The sequence below is a fragment of the Spodoptera frugiperda genome, chromosome 30 (assembly GCF_023101765.2).
Source record: "Spodoptera frugiperda isolate SF20-4 chromosome 30, AGI-APGP_CSIRO_Sfru_2.0, whole genome shotgun sequence".
Classification (NCBI taxonomy): Eukaryota; Metazoa; Arthropoda; class Insecta; order Lepidoptera; family Noctuidae; genus Spodoptera; species Spodoptera frugiperda.
The window spans coordinates 3,489,255-3,515,006 of record NC_064241.1 but is presented as its reverse complement, the minus strand read 5'-3'; the positions used below and the strand labels follow the sequence as shown (position 1 = coordinate 3,515,006).

Sequence of the window (25,752 nt, the reverse complement as noted above, 5' to 3'; positions counted from 1 at the left end):
TACACACTTTAGGGAACAGAGAGTAAAGTTCTCTAAGAAAAGGAGGATTCTTCGACCAGGCGAGGTGATCATGCCTGGCGGGCTTTCTGCCCAACTGTTGTTCGTTGGAATTTTCTATCCATGTCTATTCGCATGTAAACTTCACATGGGCGATGCAGAATATTTATGACGTCATCCGTTGAATTGCTCGTCGATAGTCTATGTGCGACTGTCATCTGTCACTTGTCAGTGTCGCCACAACACTACGGTATACTTCTCTTCATGAAAAACAAACTCTATGTCAAACAACAAAACATTTTCTTTGTCAAAAACATCATAGCTACCAAAATACCACACAACTTTTTTAATAAACAATAAAAAGTAGAAGAAAAATTAAATAAAATATTAAATGTAATTAATTTTAACAGTCATTAGTAACTTCCTATAAAAAAAAATATACCCTTCCATCATTGTGATGATTCAAACAAATCTTATAAACTATAAAAACACAATTTTGACTCGTAGAAATTTAAAATAGTTATTTCTTGACTGGTTAGTGGTCTGACTGATTGTGTCGCTGATGATGGGGCTGGTGGAGGTGACCGTGTGGCTGGTGGTGCCGCTGCTGATGCCGCTGGTGTTGCGGCTGATGTTGGTGCTGATGATGTGGTCGGTGATTCGGCGGTTGGTGCCGATCTTGATGCGGGCGATGGCTTGGCTCGTGATTTGGACCTGCAGTTGTACCAGTGGCAGCCGGTGGAGCCAGCGTTGTCGTTACTGCTGACACTAGCTCCAGATTTCCAGCAGCATCACGCCTTAAAACTGTTCAAACAATGTGAATTACTACTACGATACTGTTTCCATAGCTTTTAAAGCAGAAAGAATTTTGAAAAAATGAGTTCTAAGTTTCAGTGAGTAAAATTATTTTTTTCTCTGTGTGGTAGGTAAGTTCCTAAGCTTGTGGTAGATCAGTTTTAAAATTAATCGATTGAAAGATGTATTGGGGTTCTATAAGCCTTAGGATCCTTTTCACCAGAGATGTGCTTTGCTACGTTGCTGTGGATGAGTTTGGCTCCACCAGTCATATTTATTGGTACAGACATAGCTTAGCACTGGTTGTAACGGGTTCAACTAAGATATATTTTTTATCTGGAAAGATGCGTGGTTTGATGCGTGCTATGCATGGTTTCCCTAATATCGATAAATCACATACTCAAGCTACGCATCTTCATCGTGCAGCAACGCATCTTCATAGGACATCTTACTCGCACATCTACATAGCTTAGTATCAGTGGAAACGGTTATATAGCAGCATTCGCAGCATAGCTACTTAGCACATCTCTGATGGAATATCACACTTGGCCCAATGCTTGAAAGTGGAACTTACTTGGTTTTGGTGTGCTTGTCTCATTTAGTGGCATGCGCAGGCGATTGTCAAAGTAGTCGTATTCGTAGTAACCGTAATCAGGAATATCATCACACCAAGGGAATGACCCAAAAGGTGTTACAGGGTGCTGAAGAAATTAGGATGCATTAAAATTGAATTAAATTATCAAACTAACACTAATAAAGGTTAGATCTATCATTTGATTGAAATCATTTGACAGATTGAATCCATTATCTGGGTTGGACTTGTGTAGTTTGTACCTTGAATCAAAATTTAAAGGTATGATTCAAATGTATTTGAAAAACTGTATCGTTGCGTCTCGGTAAAACAAATATAGATGAAAGAAGAATATTTATTTTATTTGCATGTTTTATTATACTAACCTCCGCGATGTACAGGCAAAACACCAAAAAATGTAGACACGCTCGCACTACACCCATGTTTCTGGTATTATTATGAAAAAACAAGCACTCAACTCCTTTCATACTTATAATAAAATTTGATATACTTACACAAGTACCTACGACCTAAATTGCCTCATAATGCGTGCATTATTTTCAGTAGATAATAAGTAAGTTTACGATATGGATGAACTATAGTCGTGCAAGGTCTAAATTGTTTAATAGTTGGTTAAATATTATAGTCACCATTTGCAAATAACATGTCATGGATTTGAGATTTTTACTTTTAATGCCCTACAGTAGTATGGTTTCAAGACTCCATACCTACTTACTAAGTATCTTCTCTTACTTCCTTCTGATCACCTACTACCTTCTTGCATTTCCTTCTGATTTTATCTGGACGTACTGTACCTGCAGAATCTCATAGGATCACTTCTACCTATCTCTTCGAAGTTCTTTTTTTTTGGAGGTAATTCATGACTTTTCCTGCCTTGGGTGAGGCGAGAGGGAGTGTACTCTTACTGTCTTATTACCACCCGTTCCTTCTCCTGCAGTTCTGGCCGAAGCCCTGATAACCCGCTAGGCAGTCTACAGCTCCGGGTCGGCATTCTTACTACTGATTTTTAGCCCAACCCACTAGGCAGTCGGCATCAGCTCTACTGGGCCCCATCTGTGGTGGCCTGATAGCTCTTTGAGGCTCTTCGAAGTAGTGAAGTGTATGTGACTCTTCTATACGTTTTGTTTTTAAGTATTGTACTGATTACAAATATACCTAAAGTATCCATAGTAAAGAAACAATGAAGTCTCTTTGTGTTTCAGTTTGGGTTTTTGGTCCACGTTGCCACGTGTTTTAAAATTGTAATTACTTATTCATTGCAAACCATTTTCTACAACTATAGTAGCATTATTAACTGTGTTATGTGTATAAATATAAATATTATAATTATCATTAGATCAACAATCTTGTAAAATTTTGCTACCCTAATTAACATATGATTTCAGCTGCACCATAATGTAAATAAGTGAGTATGTAGAGAAGACAAGAACGCTAATCCGTACCTGAACTTAACATGAATATTAGAAACTCATGTGTAACATTAAATACATTCGTTAAGTAGTCACGTTTTAAAAACATATAACACATCGTTTAAAGAAAATAAACTGACCATGACCCAAAAATAAAAGAACTAAACTGGAACACAAACGCAACGTAAATAATTTAGAAAAATTAATAAATACACCAGTAAAATAAAGACTAAACATTTTATAGTTTCATGGCTAAAATTTTATTGCAAATTCAATACTGAGAACGGCTTCAAAGAACTGATAGGGCATGCACATTGTTCTAAACAGCATTAGTATGCAACAGAGGAGACGTCTATACACAGGACATTAAATGGGCACACTCGTGTTATGACATTCAAAGCTGACCGTGTCTAACAAAGCTGGTAATAGCCAAGCAAAATTAAAACAGTCGTGTATGAGTTACTCGTGATTGTCATTGTAAAATTAGAATATCCACAAAACCAAGGTGACGACTAGGTATACGATTTTTAACAAGGACTGAAATAAAGACTACAAAATAGTTTTAGAAATAATATTTTGAACTACTTTTTATGTTAAAAAGTTTAAAGCTACACTTTGGAACGACTATTATTTATTTCTTTATTTTGACATTTTTAAAGTACCTATTTATGGTTTCATTGGAATAAATGACTCGACTTTGACCTTGTTACTTTGGAACACAAATAGTAACTATAGAAATATTTTTAGTTTTATATCTCCAATACCTGAGTAGGGTGTGCTTAAAATTCCAAACATCTGTTAAGCATCCTCAAGCTGCCCTCTGTTCGTCTATGAACCTCCTGTACATAAGGATTTGGTTTGGCAGGCGTGTTGGCGATTGTAGTTTAAAAGATTTAAGTTAGAGAGCGATGCGTGCCTTGACCCTTAGTACGAGTTAGGAGTTCGGCGCTCTGATTGGTTGTTTTATTCGAGCCGGCCAATCAGACCGCCGAACACGCTCTTTTCAATACTTCAAACGTGAAGCAAACTATTACTAAACGTATTGGTTTCAGATAAATTTGTAGTCCATAAATATCGTAGGTAATGTAGTCCCTAGTCGTGCAACTCCTACTTTAAGGCACAAGGTAAAGGATTTAAAAAAATAAAATAAAAGCAATAGATATCGTTCATTAACGACCACTTACTTAGGGACATAATTATTACTTTGCCTTTATCGCATAACTACTGAAAATAATGTAGGTCACACAGGTAGTACTTAGGTTCTAATAGTAAGTGTAGGGCGTAGATATCAGTATATCAGGATTTATTATAAGTATAAAAAGAGTTGAGTTAATGTTTTTTTATGATAAAACCACAAACATGGGTAATGTACGAACGTATCTGTGTTTTCTGGTGATTTGTCTGTTAATCGCAGAGGTTTGTATTCAAAATAAATATTTTTGTCTTTTTTTATTTGTATTTTTACATATTTATTAATTAGAATTGTTATAAATCGATTGTATTGAAATCCAAACCTTATTCGTCTTATATTAAGAATTTAATTTAATTAACGCTAATTTCTTCAGCACGCTTCGGCTCAAAATCTCTGTTTTGATGGTGAATCTATTTATGAGTGTTACTGCAGAGTCAAGATCAGAATGAAGGAAATATTGTCAACATTACCAGCGGCATTCCGTAAGTATCGACAACTGTTTTCATGAATCATCAAATTAATGACTCTTCATGTCCAGGGTGAGGCAGCGGAGAGGCAGCACCTACTAAAACCACCTTAGCTGACTAAAATCACCCTGTTTCAACACCTAACATATACCGGTGCCTTTATTCTTACAATATGGCAAAGGTCTTACCCACAACCATATAAAAACACCTGACGGGTTACCGGGGCTTCGGCTTTTCGAAGAGCAAACGTAGGAACTGGTTAGTTTTTAGTCAGCCAGAGCCTGACACTCCCTCTGGCGATTGCCGCCTCACCCATGACGGGAGAAGTCATTGGATGATATTTTACCTTAAAAAAGGTCCCGTCTTTTTTATGGTGTAAGCCGGTAAACGAGCAAACGGATTGGGAAGGGGGCAATTGGAACCTCACTCCCACAACGAAACACAACACAAGCGTTATTTCACGTTGGTTTTCTGTGAGGCCGTGGCATTACTTTCGTGCTAAGACCTTCTCTTCCACTCTTATAAGATCCGACCGTTTGTGATGATCTGACCGTTCTTTCTCACATCTCATTCTAGCCGAGGGACGAGCTGCCCTTACTCCACTGTCCACATACCTGCGATTACTGATGTGACAAATCTGAGACGGTTAAACTTTATTTATAGGTATTATATTGGCTATCAAATACTTGAAAAATATTGGCATCCCTCTTTTTTATTTCTATTTTCAGTATTGTTGTTATAATGACTACAGAAGAACTTACTAATGTTATATTTGATAAATTATTTCTTTGAAAGGGCCAGCAACGGTGGCAGTAAGCCAGAACTGCTGTGGTGATGCATAACTGAGCCTGCTGCAGAATTTGGTACCAGATCTTCAACTGTAGCTCCTTAATTATCTTATAAGACCAGATTTTCATTATTTCTTAGCTCATAAGACTTTCTTCTACAAAGATTAAAAGATTATTTTGAGTTCATTTGCATTATTGACGAAATAGCGTAAACGATTAATTTTTATTTCAATGTCCGTCTTGTAGATTATACTGAAATATTAGACACGTATTTTCATTTTCTTACTGGATTTGGAATATCGCTTGACGTCACTACTAGGTACATTTTATACGTAGAAATGACGTATTTGCTCCAACTCGTAAACTTAAATTCGTTTTACTTATACAATGTGATAGGGGCGAGACTTCTAACCCGTTAAGGCTGAATACTACATCTAATTTTAACGACAAAAGTCCTGGGTCGAAGGGGTCGAATCCCCTCTAAAAATTATGGCCATTTTAATAGTTTTTTTACTTTTTTTGATATCAAAGGTTGTATGCGTCGTAGAAACAAAAAAAGACGACAAACGGTAGCTAATAACCTTGGCTAACTAATTCATTACTTTTTTCATATGTTTGATAATGTTTTGGTGAGAAAAAAATAATTTGTGAATTATTCTTACCGAAAAAATCACTATTTTCCTATATTTTCAATTAGGGGTTCAACCCCCCATATTATTATTTTTGTCGATAAAATTAGATGTAGTACTCAGCCTTAACGGGTTAGAAGTCCCACGCCTATCACATTGTATAAGTAGTTACTTTATATGACAAGTTAAAAATACGTGTCTAATATTTTTTAATTTTCTAACTGACGGACTAAATCGATTTTTAATTTGCATACCCCGTCATCATCTCTTTTGTCAAATTGTTTAGATGAGTTGATATACATATGAAAACCAGCTGGATAAGTTATTCATCGCATATTCTTATTTTTTCTTACTTTGTTTACTTCTTATGTTCAATAATGTAATCTTAGAAATATAATTATTTTACTGATAAAATTATAAATAATACATAAATATCTACATTTTATCTTTTATGTACCTACATATAAGAATTTATTTTTTGTATAAGTGATAAGAAATCAAATAAATGGTCCAATACTTGTATTACTCCTTAAAGATTAACCTCTTAATTACCTACTTCATTACTGATAAAAATAATCATCATTGGAAATGATATAATACAGATGAATACAACATCAAAATCTGAAATCGGGTAAACCGTTTTGGAGCTACACATTTCCGAATACACAAGCTTCTATATATATTAATTCATAAGACGAATAGATTGTGCGAACAACTCTTTCTTCAAAAAGAAGTTAATAATGTAATGACATCTGATAGTGGAAAATGGAAAATAAAAACTTTACCTATATAATTGTATTAATTTCGGGATAAGTAAAACAACGACACAATCATTATTATGATTTGAACGAACAATGTTTTAATGTACCATTTCATTTTGAACTCCATATTATCATTAAGCCCCGAAAATAAAAAGTCTGGAAAACCCCAAGATCGTTCTCAACAGTAATGGAAAACAAAAATTTCCCGAAACATAAACCAAACACAGCTTCGGCCTTGAAATCGCACATCCACTGAAAATAATGCATACATTCTGTGGCAATTGTATTCGTATTAGTAATTCAGTCGTCTTGCGCAAAGGCTTCGTTATAAGTATGAAAGGAACTGAGCGCATGTTTTTTTCATAATAACACCACAAACATGAGTGAGGTGCGATCGTGTGTATATTTTTTGGTGATTTGTCTGTGTGTACAAATATCTGTCGCTAAGGTTGGTATTAGGAGTAAATATTTGTTTTGTTAATTTTTTTGGGAAATAAAATAAAAAAATATAGTATTTAACTGCCTTCTATAGGACTATGGTTTTTTGATAATTTTTCATTTTTTAACATGTACTTAAATCTAGATTTAAAGCTATTTGAATACCAATAGAGTTTGATTATTGATATAAATCAGCGTTTCCCGACCTGTGGTCTGCGGACCCCTGGAGGTTCGTGGATAATATATGTATGAGAGTCCGCATTGTTATTTCTGGTTTTATTGTAATCGCCACGATTACTTACCACAGCGAAAGTATGCCAATTTTATTGAGGGGGTCCGTGAAAACTGTTCTTGATTTCCTAAGGGCACTTAGACTGAAAAAGGCTGGGAAACGCTGATATAAATTGTGGATTTTATTTCAATTTTAATATTGACCATCCCAAACTTCTTCAGCCCTTCTTCGGAACTCGGTTTTGGTGCGATTTACTATGCGAAGAAGATGATGGTTTTACAACAACTGCTAGCTATGAGGATTACTACGACGCGTTTTGTAACGACTGCCCACCCACAAGACGACCCACCACTCCAACAACTATGATGCCACCAGCCAATATGCCACCAGGTGCACCCAACCCTGGTGCACCTGGAATGGGACCAGGCCAGCCACCCGTAATAATGATGCCACGTAAGTGTCCATAGTAAATCATCATCATCAGCCGAGAGACGTCCACTGCTGAACAAAAGCCTCCCCCTTAGTCCTCCACGTAGAACGACAAGCCGCCACCTGCATCCACTGATCTAAATCATTCATCATGAAAAAATAAGAAAATATATTTTTTCGGCACAACAGAATTCATAATCGTCTACAATGAATAGGCAGATTGTAATAAAAGTTCCTATAACGGGATGACTATGAAACTGAACTAGATTCCATGAATTTTACCTAACTACCTACAAGTGTTATAGCATTTATACATCATAAAAGTGTTTTTTTTTTAACGTTACCCCACAGTAGGATTTTCTGCTGTGTCGTGGGTGCGTTTACAAATATACAAGTTCACATACACATGACACCCAGACCTGAAACAACAATTTGTGGATCACACAAAGAGTTAATACGACCACCTTAGTCTTGCGGGGACATAAAGGGTTTTTTATTAGTTTGTATAGCAAAGGACATCGGGCGTTTTTTACCCGATTTTTTTAAAAGTCGCGAACATAAACCAAAACATTTTTAAATGAAAGTGTTTGCAATCATATTTAATATTGTGTAGTTATTTTGATTCACAATAATGGGAAAATGGAAATAATTAGTAAAATGAAAATGATATTTTAAGTTGACTATTTTTCCTAATTACTAAACGACCGCTCAGTAAGTTAAAATATCACTCCGTGGTATTTTTGTAAACCCAATCAGACTAAATCCGTCAAGTTGATGTGCATGTTTCGTTCTCACTCTCGCCCATAGTCCTAAAACTGGTATACATATGTTGCGCTCGCGCAGGTAGCTAGCTTATCTTACTACATCGCAGTCCTTCGTCATCATCATCGCAGTCCTTCGCCAAAAGTTAAGAGAAAAATATGTTGTTTTAATTATTTTTGATTCCCTTTTTCCTCTTCAATTATTGCCCAAAAACATTTATAAATATTTTTTAAATGTCCAATTTCTCCTTATTGCCACGACCCACAGATATGGGAACTATACCATTGTGAACTAGATTTAATTGCCTATCCACCGTACCTAATTTTATTTTTGTTCGCCGTAGGTAAGTGTCCCATACAAAAATGCCCGATGTTCTTTGGCGGTTAATCTATACATATAATAAAATCGTAGAAATGTGCTGTCTGTACATTGAAAATAAAAATAAAAAAAATAGCAGGGGTTATTGTTATGTCGATGTCGAACCCAAAAATGTAATTAACTTTTTTTGTCTGTTTGTCTGTTTGTCTGTTTGTCTGTTTGTCTGTTCGTCTGTGCGCGCTAATCTCAGAAACGGCTGATCCGAGTTGGATGCGGTTTTCACGAATATATTGTGGGATGCTTAAATTTACATTTAGTGTTTGTTTCATGTCAATCGGTTCATAAATAAAAAAGTTATGTCAAATTAAAGAATCACGTCGAACATTCTATGCTTATACCATTAATCTCCGCAACTATTTGACGGATTTGGTTGAAATTTGGTACAGATATAGTTTAGAACCTTAGAAAGGACATATATATATTTTTATTTCAAAAATCAAAAAATAAAAATAAGAAATAAATTATTTATAAATAATTCTATGTCGATCGTTACACGACTTCGGTTCATGTTATTGTTTTAATTCATCGAAAAAAAGTAAATAAATAGTAAAAAGGTATGAAAAAAATAATATCAATATAATAAAACATTTAGTACAAAGAAAATGCTCTAACGGAGTATAGATAATTCTATGTCGATCGTTACACGACTTCGGTTCATGTTATTGTTTTAATTCATCGAAAAAAAGTAAATAAATAGTAAAAAGGTATGAAAAAAATAATATCATAATATCAATATAATTAAACTTTTAGTACAAAGAAAATGCCCGAACGGAGTATAAATAAATAATCCAAGTTGTCTTTATCCTCGATAGATGGCGTTGGGATCGAAATAGATCGCGCTATGGTTTCGTTACATTCATTTGGTTGGGTATCGGCCGAGCGCTTCGGTACTATCGTAGAAAAAGTGTATTATCAGTCGTATGATTATTTGTCTGTAGTGGTCCTGCTGTTTCGTATATTCTAAATTGGTTTCGTTGTATTTGTCAATTAATAAGTTTATTTGTTGGGTTTTCCTGGTTTTTTGGTTAAACTATTTAACGTAGGTTTAGTTTGATATCGATTATTAGTAGTTACTGTAGTTAGTTTTTTTAATAAAATTGTAAGTCTAATTTATAAATTAATTAGATTAGATTTAAGTCGTTTCTTTTAAATTATTTAGTTTAAGCTTGGTTATTATAGCATAGAGGATAGGTTGTAATATAGTTTCTTTTTTAATTGTTATAAATTCGTAATTCGTAGCTTTCTTTAGTTTTAAGTTAGTTTAAGTCCGTTTTTAAACTATTTTTTCAATGCCCTAAGTGAGTATACATCTATTAAATTCAAACGCAGAGCTCATTATGTTGATTTTTGAAGAGTTCCCTGGAATATCTTCCACATCTCATTTTTGAAGAGATCCCGCGAGATCGGGAACTATGTGGTTAAAACCAAAAATTTGCCGGAAGTCACTATTCCACGCGAACGAAGTCGCGGGCAAAAGCTATAACAAATATAACTACGTCATAAAAAATGGTGTCTTAACTACACATATGGTGAAAAGTTAATTATTTCCATTTGAATTAGTTAATTTGTCATGGTGCCTTTGTTTTGTAGCTAAATTTCAATATGAACAGTTTATTTTTGTAATTTCTGGAAATATATACGTAACAGTGACATCAGTTGCTAGATTTTTTTAATAACCAATATAACAACTTATAAAGGACCCTCTGAACTTTAGGTACATACATTTTATATCGTTGCTATGGCATACAACTGGTATTCCCACTGTTAATTTTATGCCCATAAATATTTTTGTCTCCAGCTTAATTGTGAGGAATTGGAAACTATGCTAATACTATTCCTCCAGAGTTCTCTTATCCGCGGAAGACTTGACGGGTTGCCGGGGCTCCGGCTCGAAGAGCACGACTAGGAACGGGGTGGTTTTTTATAATCCCTCTCGCCTCACCCAAGAAGTCATTGGATGGTTTTCCCCCCACAAAAAATGTGTCTTTTGGTTTATTTTGTAGCAAGATCTAAGACAATTCATTCATAGAACCTAGAAGCTATCAGGTTTCATCATTTAAGTAGTTTTATTCAATAGTGCTAGGGAATACAGGGCAGACTGGTCGTAATAAAAAGCCTCTGAAATGATTCCTGGACTCGTTAAAACCTTGAACAATTAAATGCCTACATAAACTTTATTACAGTTTCAAATAAAAATGAAACGAGGTTTGATTGATTAGTGAGTCTGTTTAGACATAGTTACACATACCAGCTTTAAGTACCAAGTTAATTGCGCGTTGAAATTACCAGATTGATGCGTTAACATTTCCTTTCATTGATCAGTGCACTCTGAATTATTACACATAATACTGATACTTTAATATTAAATTAACCAGTTTATGATCCTTACGTGTTGCTCTACATTTTTTTATGTATCCCATATCCTTCTAATTTAAGTTAACGTTTCCAGGATACTATGTATGTATGTCTGTAGTAAAATTCATTTTAATTAAAAATTAATAGCCCATAGTCAATTCTTCTACCTTTGTACTAAATAATATTAAAGGTAAATCAGACTTGTGTAAGGTCTTTGTGTGATACTCGTGCTTTACTCAGTCGCCCAGTCATTTAGGAACATTAATTGCAAAAACAATATCTTCTTAATTTTAAGATTTCCCACAACCAAAAATTATCCAATGACTTCTCCCGCCTTGGGCGAGGCAAGAAGGAGTGTCAGACTCTTACTGACTAAAAACCACCCCGTTGCTACTCATGCTTTTCGAGCCGGAGCGCCGGTAAACCCGCTAGGTAGTCCGCAGCTCCGGATCAACCATGAATCCTGAATCAGCAACGTCTTTTAAGAACGATAATAATTCCTTCAATTATATTGACTAATTTATTCCATCCAAATCTTTAGTAAAACAGTGACAATATTTGTAATGGATGTTGTACTTTACGTCATCAACTTTAACAGTTAAAGTAGTATATAATAGGTAATTGACAACCATGACATTTGCAAAGCAATGTTTTCAAGAAACAGCATTATTATTTAAAACACTGTCTTGAGTACTTATATTATTTTGTGTTTTCATGGAAAACTATATTGTGATGACTAAATTTGGTTCTGTATACTTTTAATTTTGCTACATTTAGTCAAAATGTAAGCACTAACAGTTTATCCAGTTGACAAAAGAAAATACAACATAATTTATGTTCGACTAGATCCCATTTAGAAATTTCTCTGAAGTTAAAATAGATATTAATCTTACATTAATTTCGAAAATAAAACGTAACATATTTCTTTAATGACGACAATTACTATTTCAGCCAACCAAGGTGGAATGAGCGTCAACATGGTACCGGATCCGAATCGAGTTAACGGATGGACGTTCAATTTTATGCCGTGGAATCCACAAGGGCAGTCGGCTACTCCTGCTCCAATGATGCCGCCGGGACCAGCAGCCGCTGGTACAAATCCTGAGCCAGTGACAGTGGCTGCTCCACCGGCCGCTACTACTGCAGCTCCTGCTACAACTGCCGCTCCTGCAACAACTGCCGCCCCTGCCGCTCCAGGTGCAGCCCCCGCCGCCCCAGGTGCAGCCCCCGCCGCCCCAGGTGCAGCCCCCGCCGCCCCAGGTGCAGCCCCCGCCGCCCCAGGTGCAGCCCCCGCCGCTCCCGCTCCAGCCGCTGACGCCCCACCAGCAGCCCCCGCCGCACCACCAGCCAGGAAATAATTAATCTCATAAGTCAAGATTGTGCCTTTCTTAGCTCATAAGATTTGCTTCAGTCATTACAATGATTGAAGGGTTCGTTAAAGTATTGTCATTAGTCATTTTGAAGTCATCTGTGTTGTAGTGGGGATGTGGAATTATTGAGGATTCTCTCAAATTCAAGGGAAAATCAATCAACGATTTTCCTTTATACAATTTCAATGATTTCACATCACCAAACAGAAGACTCCAAATTGATGAAGTAGATAGTAGAATTAAATAAGAAGAATAATATTTATGGCCCTAAGCTTTTTGTGTACGAGGATCGATTAGTTTTAAGGATAATAAGAAGTCAAATAAATAGTATTAAAGGTTCAGATACGGTACTTGTTTGGTATCAATTATTTTTCCTTTATGTTATCCATGGCTTAAAACCGATCCATATTTGACCGACAACTGAAATGGAGTAAATAGAGTGTGGTAGCATTCTGTATTTACATACGATTGTCTAACAAATCTGGGATTAGATTCCTAGATCAAGCAAAGTGTTATTGGGGTTTAAGTACAATTATTATAGGCTCTGGAAGCTAGTTCAATGAGAAGCGGGTGTTACATCTAATATGTTACACTGAATGATGGATCGTGTGCTGGTTAATTAATTCCTTCCTTATCGTATTTTCCTCTTTTCTTTGTATCTTTTGGTCTCTATTTAATCTTTCAAACATCATTTGTTATTACGGATAGCATAAAAGCAATACTATCATTAACGAATTTCGCATCGAATCTAACAAATCTAGTAAGTATCATATCAATTACTAAAGTTTTTAAACTGACACGATCACTATTAATTTCAAGATCACGGTTGAACTGGATCATGGCGCTTGCAACAGTGCCGAAATATCGAAAACTCACAAAAACTAATAAACATGGTAAATATCCCGTTTTAAGTTCTAATGATATTCAATCACTAAAATTCTTATTTAGAAAACAAAATCAAGGAAAGAAAAAGAAAAGTAATCATCCCGACAATGGAAGATTATTTGTTCCTTAATATTACGTCTCCTGTTCCTGTGTTTGACTTAATGGTGCGTGTCATGTAGCTTAGTGATCAACATAAAGCTAATTTACTGGACTATAGCCATGTGACCAAAATGCCGATATCAATATAAATTCTATAACATCCACAGTAAGGTTGAAATTAGCATGACAAAGTTTTCATCGAGATAAGCAAAATGAATATTAGATGGAGATTATGTGAGAGGCTCAGGAATTATTAAGTGTACTTAGCCTTTGTACGCGAGGATAAGGAATGGCGAAATTAATAATACGTAAGTTCAAAAGAAAATATGATGAGTTTTATATCGCTGTACTTATAAATTAATTGAAATAGAATCTTAAAGAAATAAATGAAGGTTTTGTTTTCGCTATGCTGTATAACTTATGTTACAAATGCTAGATTGTGTAATTGTGTGTTTAAGTATGGGAGAGCCATGCTTCTGCACAAATGGGCTGGCTCGACCGGAGTAATACCACGGCCTCATAGAAAACCGACATGAAACAATGCTTGCGTTGCGTTTCGTCGTGTGAGTGAGGTTACCGGAGGCCCAATTCCCCCCTTTCTAATCTTCCTAGTCCCCGATTCCCCAACAACCCTTAAATTTCTAATCACTAAAATTTCGACTACGCACTTGTAACGCCTCAGGTGTGTCCATGGACGGCAGCGATTGCATACCATCAGGTGATCTGCCTCATTCCATAAAAAATTGAATTTACTTTTTTTTATTTTGAAACCATGTCACATGTCAGGAAACATCCGTTTTGTAGAAGAAGTGTTTAAAAGATTGCCAAAATCGCAACCAGCAATAAAAACCTGCAGGGCTTGAGGAAATTGGCAATAGGAAAACATACATCATAACGCAACGCAGCTGTTAGCAATATAGATTACATCAAAACATCAATACATTGCCTTTTTCTACTATTTTTAAAAAGCTATTTATAAATGGCAGAATTTTATTCTAGCCTGCAATATTTACGAGCCACAATCGATGCAGTTAGATTAGCGGTTTCCTCTGTCGTTTTGCTAATTACTCTGGCTGCATAAATTCCTAATGATTATGCAGATAGGTGAATTGCATTCCCACGGTCGTTCCGAGTATCCCTCGTGTAGATGTTTAGGTTAACATCGATTTCGAGTCTTTGGGATAGTTTACAATCCATAGTAATTACCGCTTCTATAGTTATTAGCAAATACCTTATTAATTCGACATAATATATAATTATGTTTATTTTGTTGGTATTTGTTTTATCTACATTCAAAGGATGTTTTATTTTAATGTAAATGCATACTTAGTAATTGCTGATGACTTTATTCGTGTGGAAGTGCGATGTTCCCACGGGAACAGTTTTTCAAATGGGCAAAGTAGATTAAATTCAAAATTTGGAGGATCTGTAGAGCTTAGACATTCGACTAACTACTCTAACTAGACATAATTAGGTCCAATTTTATTTTATTGTGTGTCAAAAAGACAAGTGATCTGAACAATTTAACTTTGTGCGTATACTTTTCGTAAGCTACCATTTTATACGAATTGAAAACCTCAAATACAATAATAAAACACACACATATCCACATATCAATATCCTATTGAATACAAGAACAAACGCACTATGTAATGTATGTCATGGGCCTTTCAAAGTAAAAAAATCTGCGTAAATCAATAGGGAATTCTGATCACGTAGAGTGAGTGCCATATCAGGGCCCGAACAGATGGCATAGCGAATTGCTATATCGCTTGTTTGAATAAGTACACAATACTAAATATTTCGTACTGGTTGGTTATATTATAATCGTTCAAGGTCCGATATGCATTTGTTTTGTTCTTTTGTATTTTTAAAGGCCTCTTTATTGGTGGTCATTGTGATTTTTTTATTTTATACATAGGGCGTCCAATTGTGGGTTTTCTTCGTAAATCGTGCGTGTTTGTGGTCTTTTATACATATTTATTGATTTTAATTTTTATTGCGACTTATTTTTCTGGGATTTTATCCACATCAATCTTTATAAATGCTTCTCATGCATGAAGATGCGGATCCGAAACCTACCAACGGCAAGTACCAATGTGACTTTTTCCAAGTTATATGCACTTTCTAAGATTATTTAGATGCCACTGACAAATGGTGAAGGAAAACATCGTGAGGAAACCTGGGCTGTTAAATACGAATTATAAGTCTGAAGTCGCCAACCCGCATTGGGCAAGCGTGGTGATTAATACTCACACATTCTCCGTATGAACAGAGACCTTTTGTCAGCAGTGGCTAGTTATAGGCTGTTGCTATGAATGATTAAAAAAATGTTATTAAGAATTTAGACACCAAGTACTATGAGATTCACGAAAGAAATCGATTCGCGAAGTCTTCTTTTCTAAGAAAAAAGCGTTAATCCTATATTAGCAAAACAAGTATCGTATAATATCGTCGACAATATATTAAAATTCCGCCTCTAAAATATCTAAAGAGCGGTAGTCACGTTCACGTTCGACTTCAAAAGCAATTTTCCCGTCGACTTTCGATCTGCATTGGAATCTTGAAATATTTCGCAAACGGTAATAGTGTTCGGAGGAAACCACATTCACATAGAATGCATGTCAAAGGTATTTGAGAATAAAGTGACTATCTTTCTTTATTGATGGCTTATAAACTAAGGATTTTTATGGTATAAGCTAGTGAACGAGCAGAGGGATCACCTGATGGTAAGCAATCGCCGACACCCGAAAAACCAGGCACGTTATAAATACGTTACCGGCCTTTTAGGGGTTAGGAATTCAGGTTAGGGTTGTTAGAGAATCAAGGATTGGGAAGGGGGTAATTAGAAAACAAAAGGTAAAATAGTACGATTTTATGGGTTAATGATGATTATATACCTATTCATTATTCTACATGACTAAATTGGTAAACATTAATTATCGACTCTATTTCGATCACAAATTTAATAGTAACTTGTAAAAACAAAAAAAAACAACGTTCAAAAGTTTAATTGAAAAAAATTGGTACCTAACTTTCAGACCGGTGCGTATGGGTTGTCAAACGTTCAATTGAAAACTGAAAATGTGCAAAACGTGAAGTTGTGAAAAACCGTTCAAACTGAAATAGAAAAATGTGTTCGGAGTTCAGCACTAAGCCCGGTGTAGCATCTGATTTTTTTTAAAACGTTGTCCCACTCTACGATATTCCCCTGTGTCGAAACAACAAATTGTGGATTACACATAGAGTTGCTCAGTGCGGGAATCGAAACTGTTACATGTTGCGCGGCAGCCGATTAGGTTAGCTAGCCTAGCTACCGCACTAGATCACCAGATCGTGAATATTAATTTAGTGGATCACACCAAGACTTATACCATGCAGAAATCAGAGTCGCGACAACTATTATCATCTATTAATTAATCATTTTAATACACGTACCATTTAGTCTGCAGTACTAGATATAGTTCACAATTGAAGGACAACAATAGTTGCATACGAGCCCTGCATGCAAATACGTCCAGTGTAGCAAGTAACACCGGTGTCAAAACTGGTCCACCTTCCAAGAGAGCATGACGAAAGTCTCAGGTTTCTCCAGTACAGTCTGATTGCGTTGCACTAGACAGGATAACTTCATTGTAGTAAAAATGCTATTAATTTTTACAACCACCAATCTACTAGCGTTCATAGTTTTCACAATAAAAGGTTTCAGTTCACCGATTTCATCGTTTTTTGTGTAAGAAGTAGTCGTTTTATTAATGGCCGGTACATTAATTCTTTACATTATAACGCTAATTAAAGAATGTCAATTGATTTACGCAATTCATTTGCTAAACCTGGAAAATAAAACCATAGAAATATTAGAAACATACTTTTTAAACTTTATTTTTATTTACATACCTACATGATGACATTAAATAAATCTACATGAAACAAAAACGTAAATAAGTAATAAATAAATATGTAAAACTAAAACATAAAATGTAAAACTAAAACAAAGAAAAAAAACCCTGTACTAGGCGTCAAAGTACTCGTCCGCATCACTGTCACTGGGGAACATTCCCAGAAGACTGGCTGCATTGCCACGTTGTATGGCAATGCTTATCTTCCGAACGAAGAAATAGTCAGCCTTCTGGTCACGCGTAGAGTCGATAAACTTATGAGCAATATTATATTTATGCATAGAACGCATAATGTAGGTAAGTGGTGAAAAATGGCTTAAAGTGGCACCACATCGCAAGCAAAATTTTCATATCTGCACATTTTTCACCACGTTGATTCTATTATCAAGTTACCCAATATTGAAAGAAGTAGTGCCAGATGAAAGTCTTAAAAATTTGGAAGCATATATTATTATTCTTGTTAGTTCAGTTAAATAGATACGTTTGCTCTAAAAGAAAACCGTCAGCGAGACTTAATAAGACACTACAAGACAGAAAATGGATGAAAAGTGGGAAAAAACCAGACATATATCATTCAAAGTTAATTACTCTACACACACATGTAGGCACGTACATTGCGTAACCAATTACGATCATGCAACCGTTTACCGTTGTCTTTGTCATTTACATAATGTTATACTTTGTAATTACACCCACAAATACGTGCCCCCGGTTTTAAATGCCGAATAAACACGTAAACGACCGTACAAATTAACATTATCGTCGTTTAATAGCTGAAAATGTTTATAAAAGATATTTAATGTGCTAAGTACAGAAGTGATCTTAAATTTTATTAAGTAAATCAGATATTTTTGGGTGGGCGTTTTATTTTACCCGGTTTAAGTCCCTTAGGGAATGGATCATTCGTATTGGCAAAGGAAAATACTCCTATTTCACTCCTATTCCTACAACATACGTAAAATACAAAACCCGCAACGTCTATTGCTATGTTTTAGGAGACACAAATCGATCGCGCTGTTTAGTGACGGATTATCCCTACGCTTACACGAAACACAATTAGATGCTCGTGTACTTGATGATTTAAGATGAAAGACAATGGGCCAACTAACTGTTGATTTACCTACATTAGTAAATTAAACAGGCATCAAGACCAATGCGGTCTCGTGGTTGTGACCAATATTGCAGCAACTTCAGTCCAGATAAACACACCATCAGCCTATGAGTAGCCAAAAGCCTCTTCTCACAGGTTTGAGCATTAATCACCACGCTTGTTCAATGCGGGTTGACAATTTCCTTAACCGTCTGGCAGTGGTGTCTAAATAATCTTAGAAAGTACATGTAACTCGGATAATGTCACATTGGTCTTGATTTGATCCCGTTTTGATCCCTAACTAGCCTTACAAGATTGTCTTGGTCTATATTTTACGTTTTCTTCACAATCCGCTACTACGAGTATATTCTTGGTAAGCCAAAAGAAATCCCCAAAAATCCCTAGCGACTAAAGTCTATAGTAAAACGAAAATATTCCATTATGTAACCAGTCCGAAATTGCTGTGAGCTGATCCTAAAAATATGCCTAGTCAAATACTTTTAAGATTTAATATCAGATCTGTAAGCTTTTGAAACAATCAATAGACCTTGAGACGATCTTGAACTTTTATCAGCTGTATGAATCAGAATGTTTGTATTATTTAAAGAACGTTTTATGACTGCGTTGTATACTTGTATTATAAATATCGTATGATTAAAACACAGAGCATAATTTTTTTTTTAGTATAAGCCAGTAAACGAGCAGACGGATCACCCGATAGTAAGCAATAGCTGCCGCTCATGAACACTCGAAACACCAGAGGTGTAAAACGTAAGTTTTGATGCGCATTAAGTAATTTTTACTTAATCTGTTACAATAAAATATAATTATCATAGATCTTTTTGAAAATCTCTCCAAATTAACATTTTAATATAAGTCAAAGTCAACTTAGGAACACATCAAATCTAAAATTTCATCACTTTATTCGATAAATATAGAGACAAAACCAAAACGTGAGAACGGGTCCTAAGATTGTGTCGGTAAGGCATCCTAAGCCTTAGTTATGAGAGCTAGCGTTGCGAAGCTGCGAAATTCAAATTTAAACGTTATATAAGCCTCGCTAAGTTATTTGGGCCTTATTTCGGGGTTTACTTCAGTTTATTAAAATGATAATAGTAGTGTTTAAAAGTAGTAGCGCTGGTAATTCTAAATGATTAGTTTCTCTTTTTTGTTTTTGTTTAAACTTTTCGACCTTGTGTTCAGTAGCTAGAAAACCAAAATATGTCACTAGTTTTGATGATTCTGTGGATTGTATCTTTAGTACTGTAAACTACTGTAAAGATAACGTTACTACGTTTAATCGTACTTTTACGTAAATGTTGGTACGTTTGTTTCAATTAAACACAAAAATTGTTAGCGGGTCAAGTTAATTTGCTTAAAATAATTTAGAGCCTGGGAGACATAGAATCCGGTACTGCCGACTGCTTCCGGGATTACTGGGGCTCCGGCTCAAAAAGTTGGAGTAGGAATCGGGTGGTTTTTAGTTAGTCAGTAAGAGTCATGTCTCTCCCCCTCGCGTCACCCAAGGCGGAAGAAGTCATTGAATGATTTTCCTTCCTTGAAAAAAAAGGAGACGTAGAAGGGTTTATACCGAACAATTACCATGTCCGTCAATCCATTCTGTACGAGTAATGTTCACAAACGTTAAACTATCTCTCGTACCAACAGATGTTAAATAAAATAACATTTAATTCAAAACTTTCGGGTACAAAGAACTGAAATATTATGTAGAACAATAGGTAAATGAAAGTTTCGTAGACATCAACATTTTCAAACAAGCTCTTTATTATTTCGCGGTCACGGATTACAAACAGTTTAAATTAAAGTGCTTCGGGCTTATGAGATTGTGATTAATGTTGCTTTTCCCGTAACTAGGTAATGTTTAAGAATATAGCTGGCATTTTAATAAAATTATTAGTGCCTGTAAAACAAAGGTAAGTGTGTGATGTGAAATTGATCTTTACACTCCACATAGTATGTACCGGTAATTTAGGAATACCGTAAAACATGGCAACTTTACCATATTTTGGGACAAAAATCGAAATATTTTTTTAACCATAAGACGCATAGAAACCAAAACTATATATTTATAATTGTAGTCTATCTGGCTCACTTTACCGTATTCGTCATTATATACAAACGCTTACTTTAGCCGTAGTAAAGAAAAAACAACATGGGTAAAGATACCAAATTTTTGGCAACTTTACCTACGCGCCGTATTCATCGTGTATTGCATATTAAAGAGTTGTTGAGGTACAGAGGGTTTCATCTAGGACTACTTCGTATTATAACGCAAACAATATGAGGAAATCTATAAAGATAACGGCTACACAGACAGTAGGTAAAGTTGCCACGGGTTTCATCGTAATTTACATACAAATAATTTGTTACGCTCGGGGTTGTCAAAAAAGGAGGAATTTTTTTGTGACATGTATATTTAAAAAAAAAATAATAAACCTTAAACCTAAAGTAAAAAAAAACGCACAAATTTCTAACATAAATATTATTCCTTTTTAAACTAAATTAAGTTCTAAAATTTTAAGTATATATGTTTAAAATTGTAAAAAAGGGCTACAAAATAATGTTTAATCCTTGACTTTTTAATTTTATGACTTCACTATCTCCATAGCTAATTTTAACATCACTTCTGTATAATTTTTATAGTGTCTAGCTCCGAGTTTTTTGCAGTTTTGTTTCATGGGAGCCAATTTGGCTCTAAAACAAAAGGTATTATTAAATACATTATAAATTATTATCCAGGATATTCACTATTATGCTGTGAAATTTAGGTATTCGAAAATGGTTACATACACACAAACAAGAAAAAAAAACATTTATTGCCAACCCTAACTGTCGGTAAAGTTGCCACAAAGCAGGCCGTGGCAACTTTACCTAACCTGTGTCAACATTACCGAAGCGATTATTTATCAATAAATTAAAGAAAAAGCAATTGCTGACATTACAACAGTAATCCCAACTATATTATACATACAAGATCAAAATTTCACTCACCTGTGACAAATAGTTAAGGCTCTGTGAGCACAATTTAGGAACTACTAACTTTTAGCACATTTTCACGCACTACACTGTGACGGCCATTACTGGCATCATAGCAGTGTTGCGTCTACGCAAAATATAGTAAATATTTCCTTTTAATGTCTAAAAAATACTACTATTACAAAACAGAATTCTAGTGGGTAGATTTTTAGATAAATGAGTTTATACCGAATACCTATAGTATGGTAAAGTTGCCAAGGGCCCGGTAAAGTTGCCATAGTTTACCGGTACCGCAATAGATTTTCGATACTAATCTACCTATCATTAATTTGACATGCGCAATACCTAACTTGATATTCTAGTGTACTGATTACTGTTTATGATTTTCAGAAGTATTTTATTACTTTTGGTTTACTTTACTTTATTACACGGGTATTTGATACTTTGTGATGCGCTGTTGGTCATCAACCACTGTGTCTTCATGTCGCCATAAAGTCTGAACTTAATTGGAATTTTAATTTTACAAAATATTTGACTCGCTCAAAATCATACAGCATTTTTAATATGTGGATACGGTTAAATAACTAACCTGTATCTTTTAATATAGGTTATCTATCAAAAGAGGCACAAATGTTTCGCATAATGAATTTACTACTAACATAAAGTGAACCAGTAAATCCAATCTTCGATGTTAAGCAATTACTTACGCAATGTATTAGTGGTTTTTTTTTATTTGTTTCGTGCATAATAGTCATAACGGTAGAAGCTGTTGTTGTTGGAAAACTAGGTTTTGGTTTTGCATGTTACGTGAGAATCGGACCATTTTTTGTGCGAGTAGTTTTTATTAGAACGTTACGTCTATGACTTAAATCACCCGATTTATAAAAAAAAAAAAAAAAAAAAAAAACAAGTTAAACGTTCACCATAATCACAGTTATTGGCATAGCTCAAAGGATAAACAAGCTGAAGTGGCAGAAGACCGCTCACTTTTTCTGTAGAATCGAAAACCGATGGAGTAAAAGTGTTCCGGATTAGAGATCACATAAGGCCAACGTTATTCAGCATTACATTCGTTTTCATTATTACGAACTAACGATGAAAAAAATGTAAAAAAATATCAGCGTAGTTTGGTACTAACTCTGACAAATTCAAAATTACGGTAAGACCCTGATAAATTCTGATATTGGTCCATATGATGATATATTGGTCCGTAGGTTGATATAAAAAAGTCGCCTTACTCAATGTAAGGCGATTTTTATATCAAAAGACAATGTGTGATCTTTTTACACGAACATATTCTGTAAGGTTGCAAATGTAATTATACGGACTAGCGTATTTTTTTTTCATCATCAGGCCCTAAGTGAACTTTACGCTTACTTTTCATCTCAGTGCCTTTTGGTACAATAAAATAATATCACAGCTTTTTATCACCAACGGTACACTTAAAAGTGTAATAAAAAATATAGATTTTTAAGACATTCAAATTATCTGTCGTCAGTTTATAGCGGTCATAATATCCATTATCTTTAATGCGTAAATGGGGAACAGTTTTAAATAAAATAAATATCAGACTTTTATTGCTTTCTCTTATTCAAATTGAGCCACTGTGAGCTATTTGCACTTTTAGCTATAAAATATTCTTTATATAGGTACTTATAGTTCTTATACATTCGATGTCAGTTACGTTAGTCGTTTCAGTAATTATTTTAATTACTTTGCGCTTGTTCTGAATGAAATATGAGTACAATACTCCGTCCAATCATATTTTTATTACGTTTTAGCTTTTAGTGCCTATATTTTTTATCTTAATAATTAGCGCGTAACTTCATTCACGTTATTAGGATATCCTCTGTATTCTTATTGAGTTCTTTTTATGATATTTTTTTCTTAAGGTATTATGAGTTTAGATGTTATAAAGATAACAAAAGTGAATTACAGTTTTCCCAAATTCAACATTACTTTTCTTGAAGCGACTTTATTACACTAAATAGAAATCTGAATCTGTACTCACTTCTATTTCATTAGTTGTGCCAATGGGTAGTATTTTATGGAATGATACACCTGCAACTCCTGCACTGAATCAATGGCTTGATGCGACTCACTGAGCAAAAAACATTTATATATTATATAAAGAAATTAATCAAAATATAAGTGCAATTAATAATTATATTATTACAAATGGAAAAGTAGGACTTAGTATTGTTTCGCAACTTTGTTCCCATAACAATATTTCGTTTACATGACTTTAATGCGAAGTTATGTTCCCAGGATGCTATTTGCAAATGTTTTACAAATAACTTTATACCTTTCTCGTCAACAGATAGATGAATTGTTACCTAACTGTAGGTATACTGACTGTCATCTACACAAGATAAAAAGCAATGATAGTTTATAAAACTTATGTAGCACACAAAGAATATAATATCTATAACATTCCAGAGGTTATAGTTGTAATAATAGTTCTAGAATGTCATGTCTGATAGGGCCTAATCCATAAATTGTATAGAACATCTTATCTTAATGTAACATTATGGAATGCAATAAATGATATATGATATTAATTTTTATAAATAGGTTACAATGTAACTGTTTTACACGTAAATCTTTTAAATAACCAGATGAAGCCGGCATTTCCTAACGAACTACTCTGCGAAGAAATTCCGAATCAAAATCAGAGCTCATTGTCTATTTTAAAGTTCAGACAAAATCAAATAAAGATGTCAGAGAAAAATATATTATTGATTACTTAATGAACGCAAGATTAGGGGACTTACTCTTGAATTGATATTGTGATATTTCGTACTCTTGAGTTGCAACTTGCAATACTGTTCCGTGTGCCTCAAAAAGCTATCAGACGATAGATGGGGCCCAGTAGGGCTGATGCCTAATGCCTAGTCGGTAACCGGGGCTCCGGCTCAAAAAGCTGTAGTAGGAACGGGTGGTTTTTAGTCACTAAGAATATGAAACTTCCTCTCACTTTACCAAGGTGGGAGAAGTAATTGGATGATTGAATCCGTATTGCGTGGATATTTAATGAATTAATAGGTATTGAGTTTGGCTTTAAATTTCGTATCCTGAATGCTATTTCAACACCTACGATCAGGGTTGTAAAGTATTGGTCTTGACATTGAATAATTATTGAGGTTTTATTGGATTGAAATTGCATTGACATTAGATTGGTTTCAAGATTAAGCGCCCAGGTCACAAGCGTTACGTTTTGACATAGAAAGCTCGTAAGCTTCACAGTACTGTACATGTGTAGTCTAGAGTATATTTTTATTTGTAGTTACTTCCCAACACTGAAATAGAAATCTCCACAATGATTTATGTGTTGTCTATTTCTGTTTCTCGTTATGGCTGTGCATCTATCCGGAGAACATTTTTAATCTCAGTACTGTGGCCACACTGGCCACTTGTAGATATACTGCAACACTAATTAAGCTCTTGAAGGGCATCCGGCGCATGCGCACCGAGCAATCAACCGGTCGTTGATTCCTCAGCTTCTTTGTGAACGATTTATCTTCGCCATTTTGTTTTATTACCTTTTTAAAAGAACGCCTAATTAAATCGATTGTTTTGGTTCGATTCGTTGAAATCGCGTGAACGGTGTTCTTAGAATATCGAGATTATCGGGCTGAGCTCAGGGGAACACACGAATTATACTCAGCGTTTTATACGTCTAAATTGATCCTAATTAATTATTTCTAGACCCACATTAACTCGTTTCTACACGTGTAAGTCCGAATGTCTGTAATTATAACGCGATATAATTCAGCATCTTGTTTCATCGCTGTAACACGAAATTAGAGTAATTAATTTTTCATTCTAAATTTAAAATAGTCATAAACAATTCGGACTTCAAGATCAGAAGAAGTGTGAACATTAACATGAAACTACAGTTATCTATCTAATTTAAGCGCTATTGAGAATCATTTAAGGCTGAATGTAGCGTGCAATTTTTTATTGATTCAATTAGATGCACGTGCAATTAAGCAGTAACTGTTTACAATTCACGAAACAATCGTAGACTTAATGACGACGATCGCATAGCAAGCCGCGTACTCCAGGAAGACTGTGTACATTTTTTTAATTAGGAAACCGGCTCGGTAAAAGCAGCCTTCCGTCATCGGCGTACAGACAGGAAAGCATCATCGATGTGTATTAATGAAGCCGAGGCACGGATCGACC

At 34.9% G+C, this 25,752-nt stretch overlaps 2 protein-coding genes and 1 long non-coding RNA gene across 4 annotated transcripts; 2 read left to right on the top strand and 1 right to left on the bottom strand.

The window, feature by feature from the left end:
• Positions 1-532: 532 nt before the first annotated feature.
• LOC118269987 (histidine-rich glycoprotein-like) lies at positions 533-1,955 on the bottom strand. Its single transcript, XM_035585397.2, has 3 exons — positions 1,750-1,955; positions 1,367-1,493; positions 533-801 (listed from the first exon to the last, which is right to left on the bottom strand). The coding sequence occupies exons 1-3, from the start codon at positions 1,849-1,851 to the stop codon at positions 533-535; spliced, it is 498 nt and encodes a 165-aa protein (XP_035441290.2). The 5' UTR covers positions 1,852-1,955.
• On the top strand, positions 747-5,423 carry LOC126912812 (uncharacterized). The gene is made up of 3 exons (XR_007707458.1): positions 747-890; positions 4,359-4,467; positions 5,248-5,423. It is a non-coding gene; the product is annotated as an uncharacterized LOC126912812 (long non-coding RNA).
• Positions 5,424-6,913: 1,490 nt separating this feature from the next.
• On the top strand, positions 6,914-12,944 carry LOC118269986 (uncharacterized). Of its 2 annotated transcripts, XM_050706895.1 has the most exons (4): positions 6,914-7,078; positions 7,522-7,753; positions 12,176-12,463; positions 12,506-12,944. In XM_050706895.1, the coding sequence occupies exons 1-4, from the start codon at positions 7,010-7,012 to the stop codon at positions 12,580-12,582; spliced, it is 666 nt and encodes a 221-aa protein (XP_050562852.1). In that variant the 5' UTR covers positions 6,914-7,009; the 3' UTR covers positions 12,583-12,944. The 2 variants fall into 2 exon arrangements, with proteins under 2 accessions (XP_050562852.1, XP_035441289.2); XM_035585396.2 differs by having other exon boundaries at positions 12,176-12,944.
• The last annotated feature ends 12,808 nt before the right edge of the window (positions 12,945-25,752 follow it).

Excerpts from the sequence above, each read along its gene's own strand:
- LOC118269987 (XM_035585397.2), bottom strand. The coding sequence starts at position 1,851 with ATGAAAGGAGTTGAGTGCTTGTTTTTTCATAATAATACCAGAAACATG. Across the intron at positions 1,494-1,749 it reads TTTGCCTGTACATCGCGGAG|CACCCTGTAACACCTTTTGG; the intron begins GTTAGTATAATA and ends TAATTTCTTCAG. Across the intron at positions 802-1,366 it reads GACAAGCACACCAAAACCAA|TTTTAAGGCGTGATGCTGCT; the intron begins GTAAGTTCCACT and ends TTGTTTGAACAG.
- LOC118269986 (XM_035585396.2), top strand. The coding sequence starts at position 7,010 with ATGAGTGAGGTGCGATCGTGTGTATATTTTTTGGTGATTTGTCTGTGT. Across the intron at positions 7,079-7,521 it reads TACAAATATCTGTCGCTAAG|CCCTTCTTCGGAACTCGGTT; the intron begins GTTGGTATTAGG and ends AAACTTCTTCAG. Across the intron at positions 7,754-12,175 it reads ACCCGTAATAATGATGCCAC|CCAACCAAGGTGGAATGAGC; the intron begins GTAAGTGTCCAT and ends TTACTATTTCAG.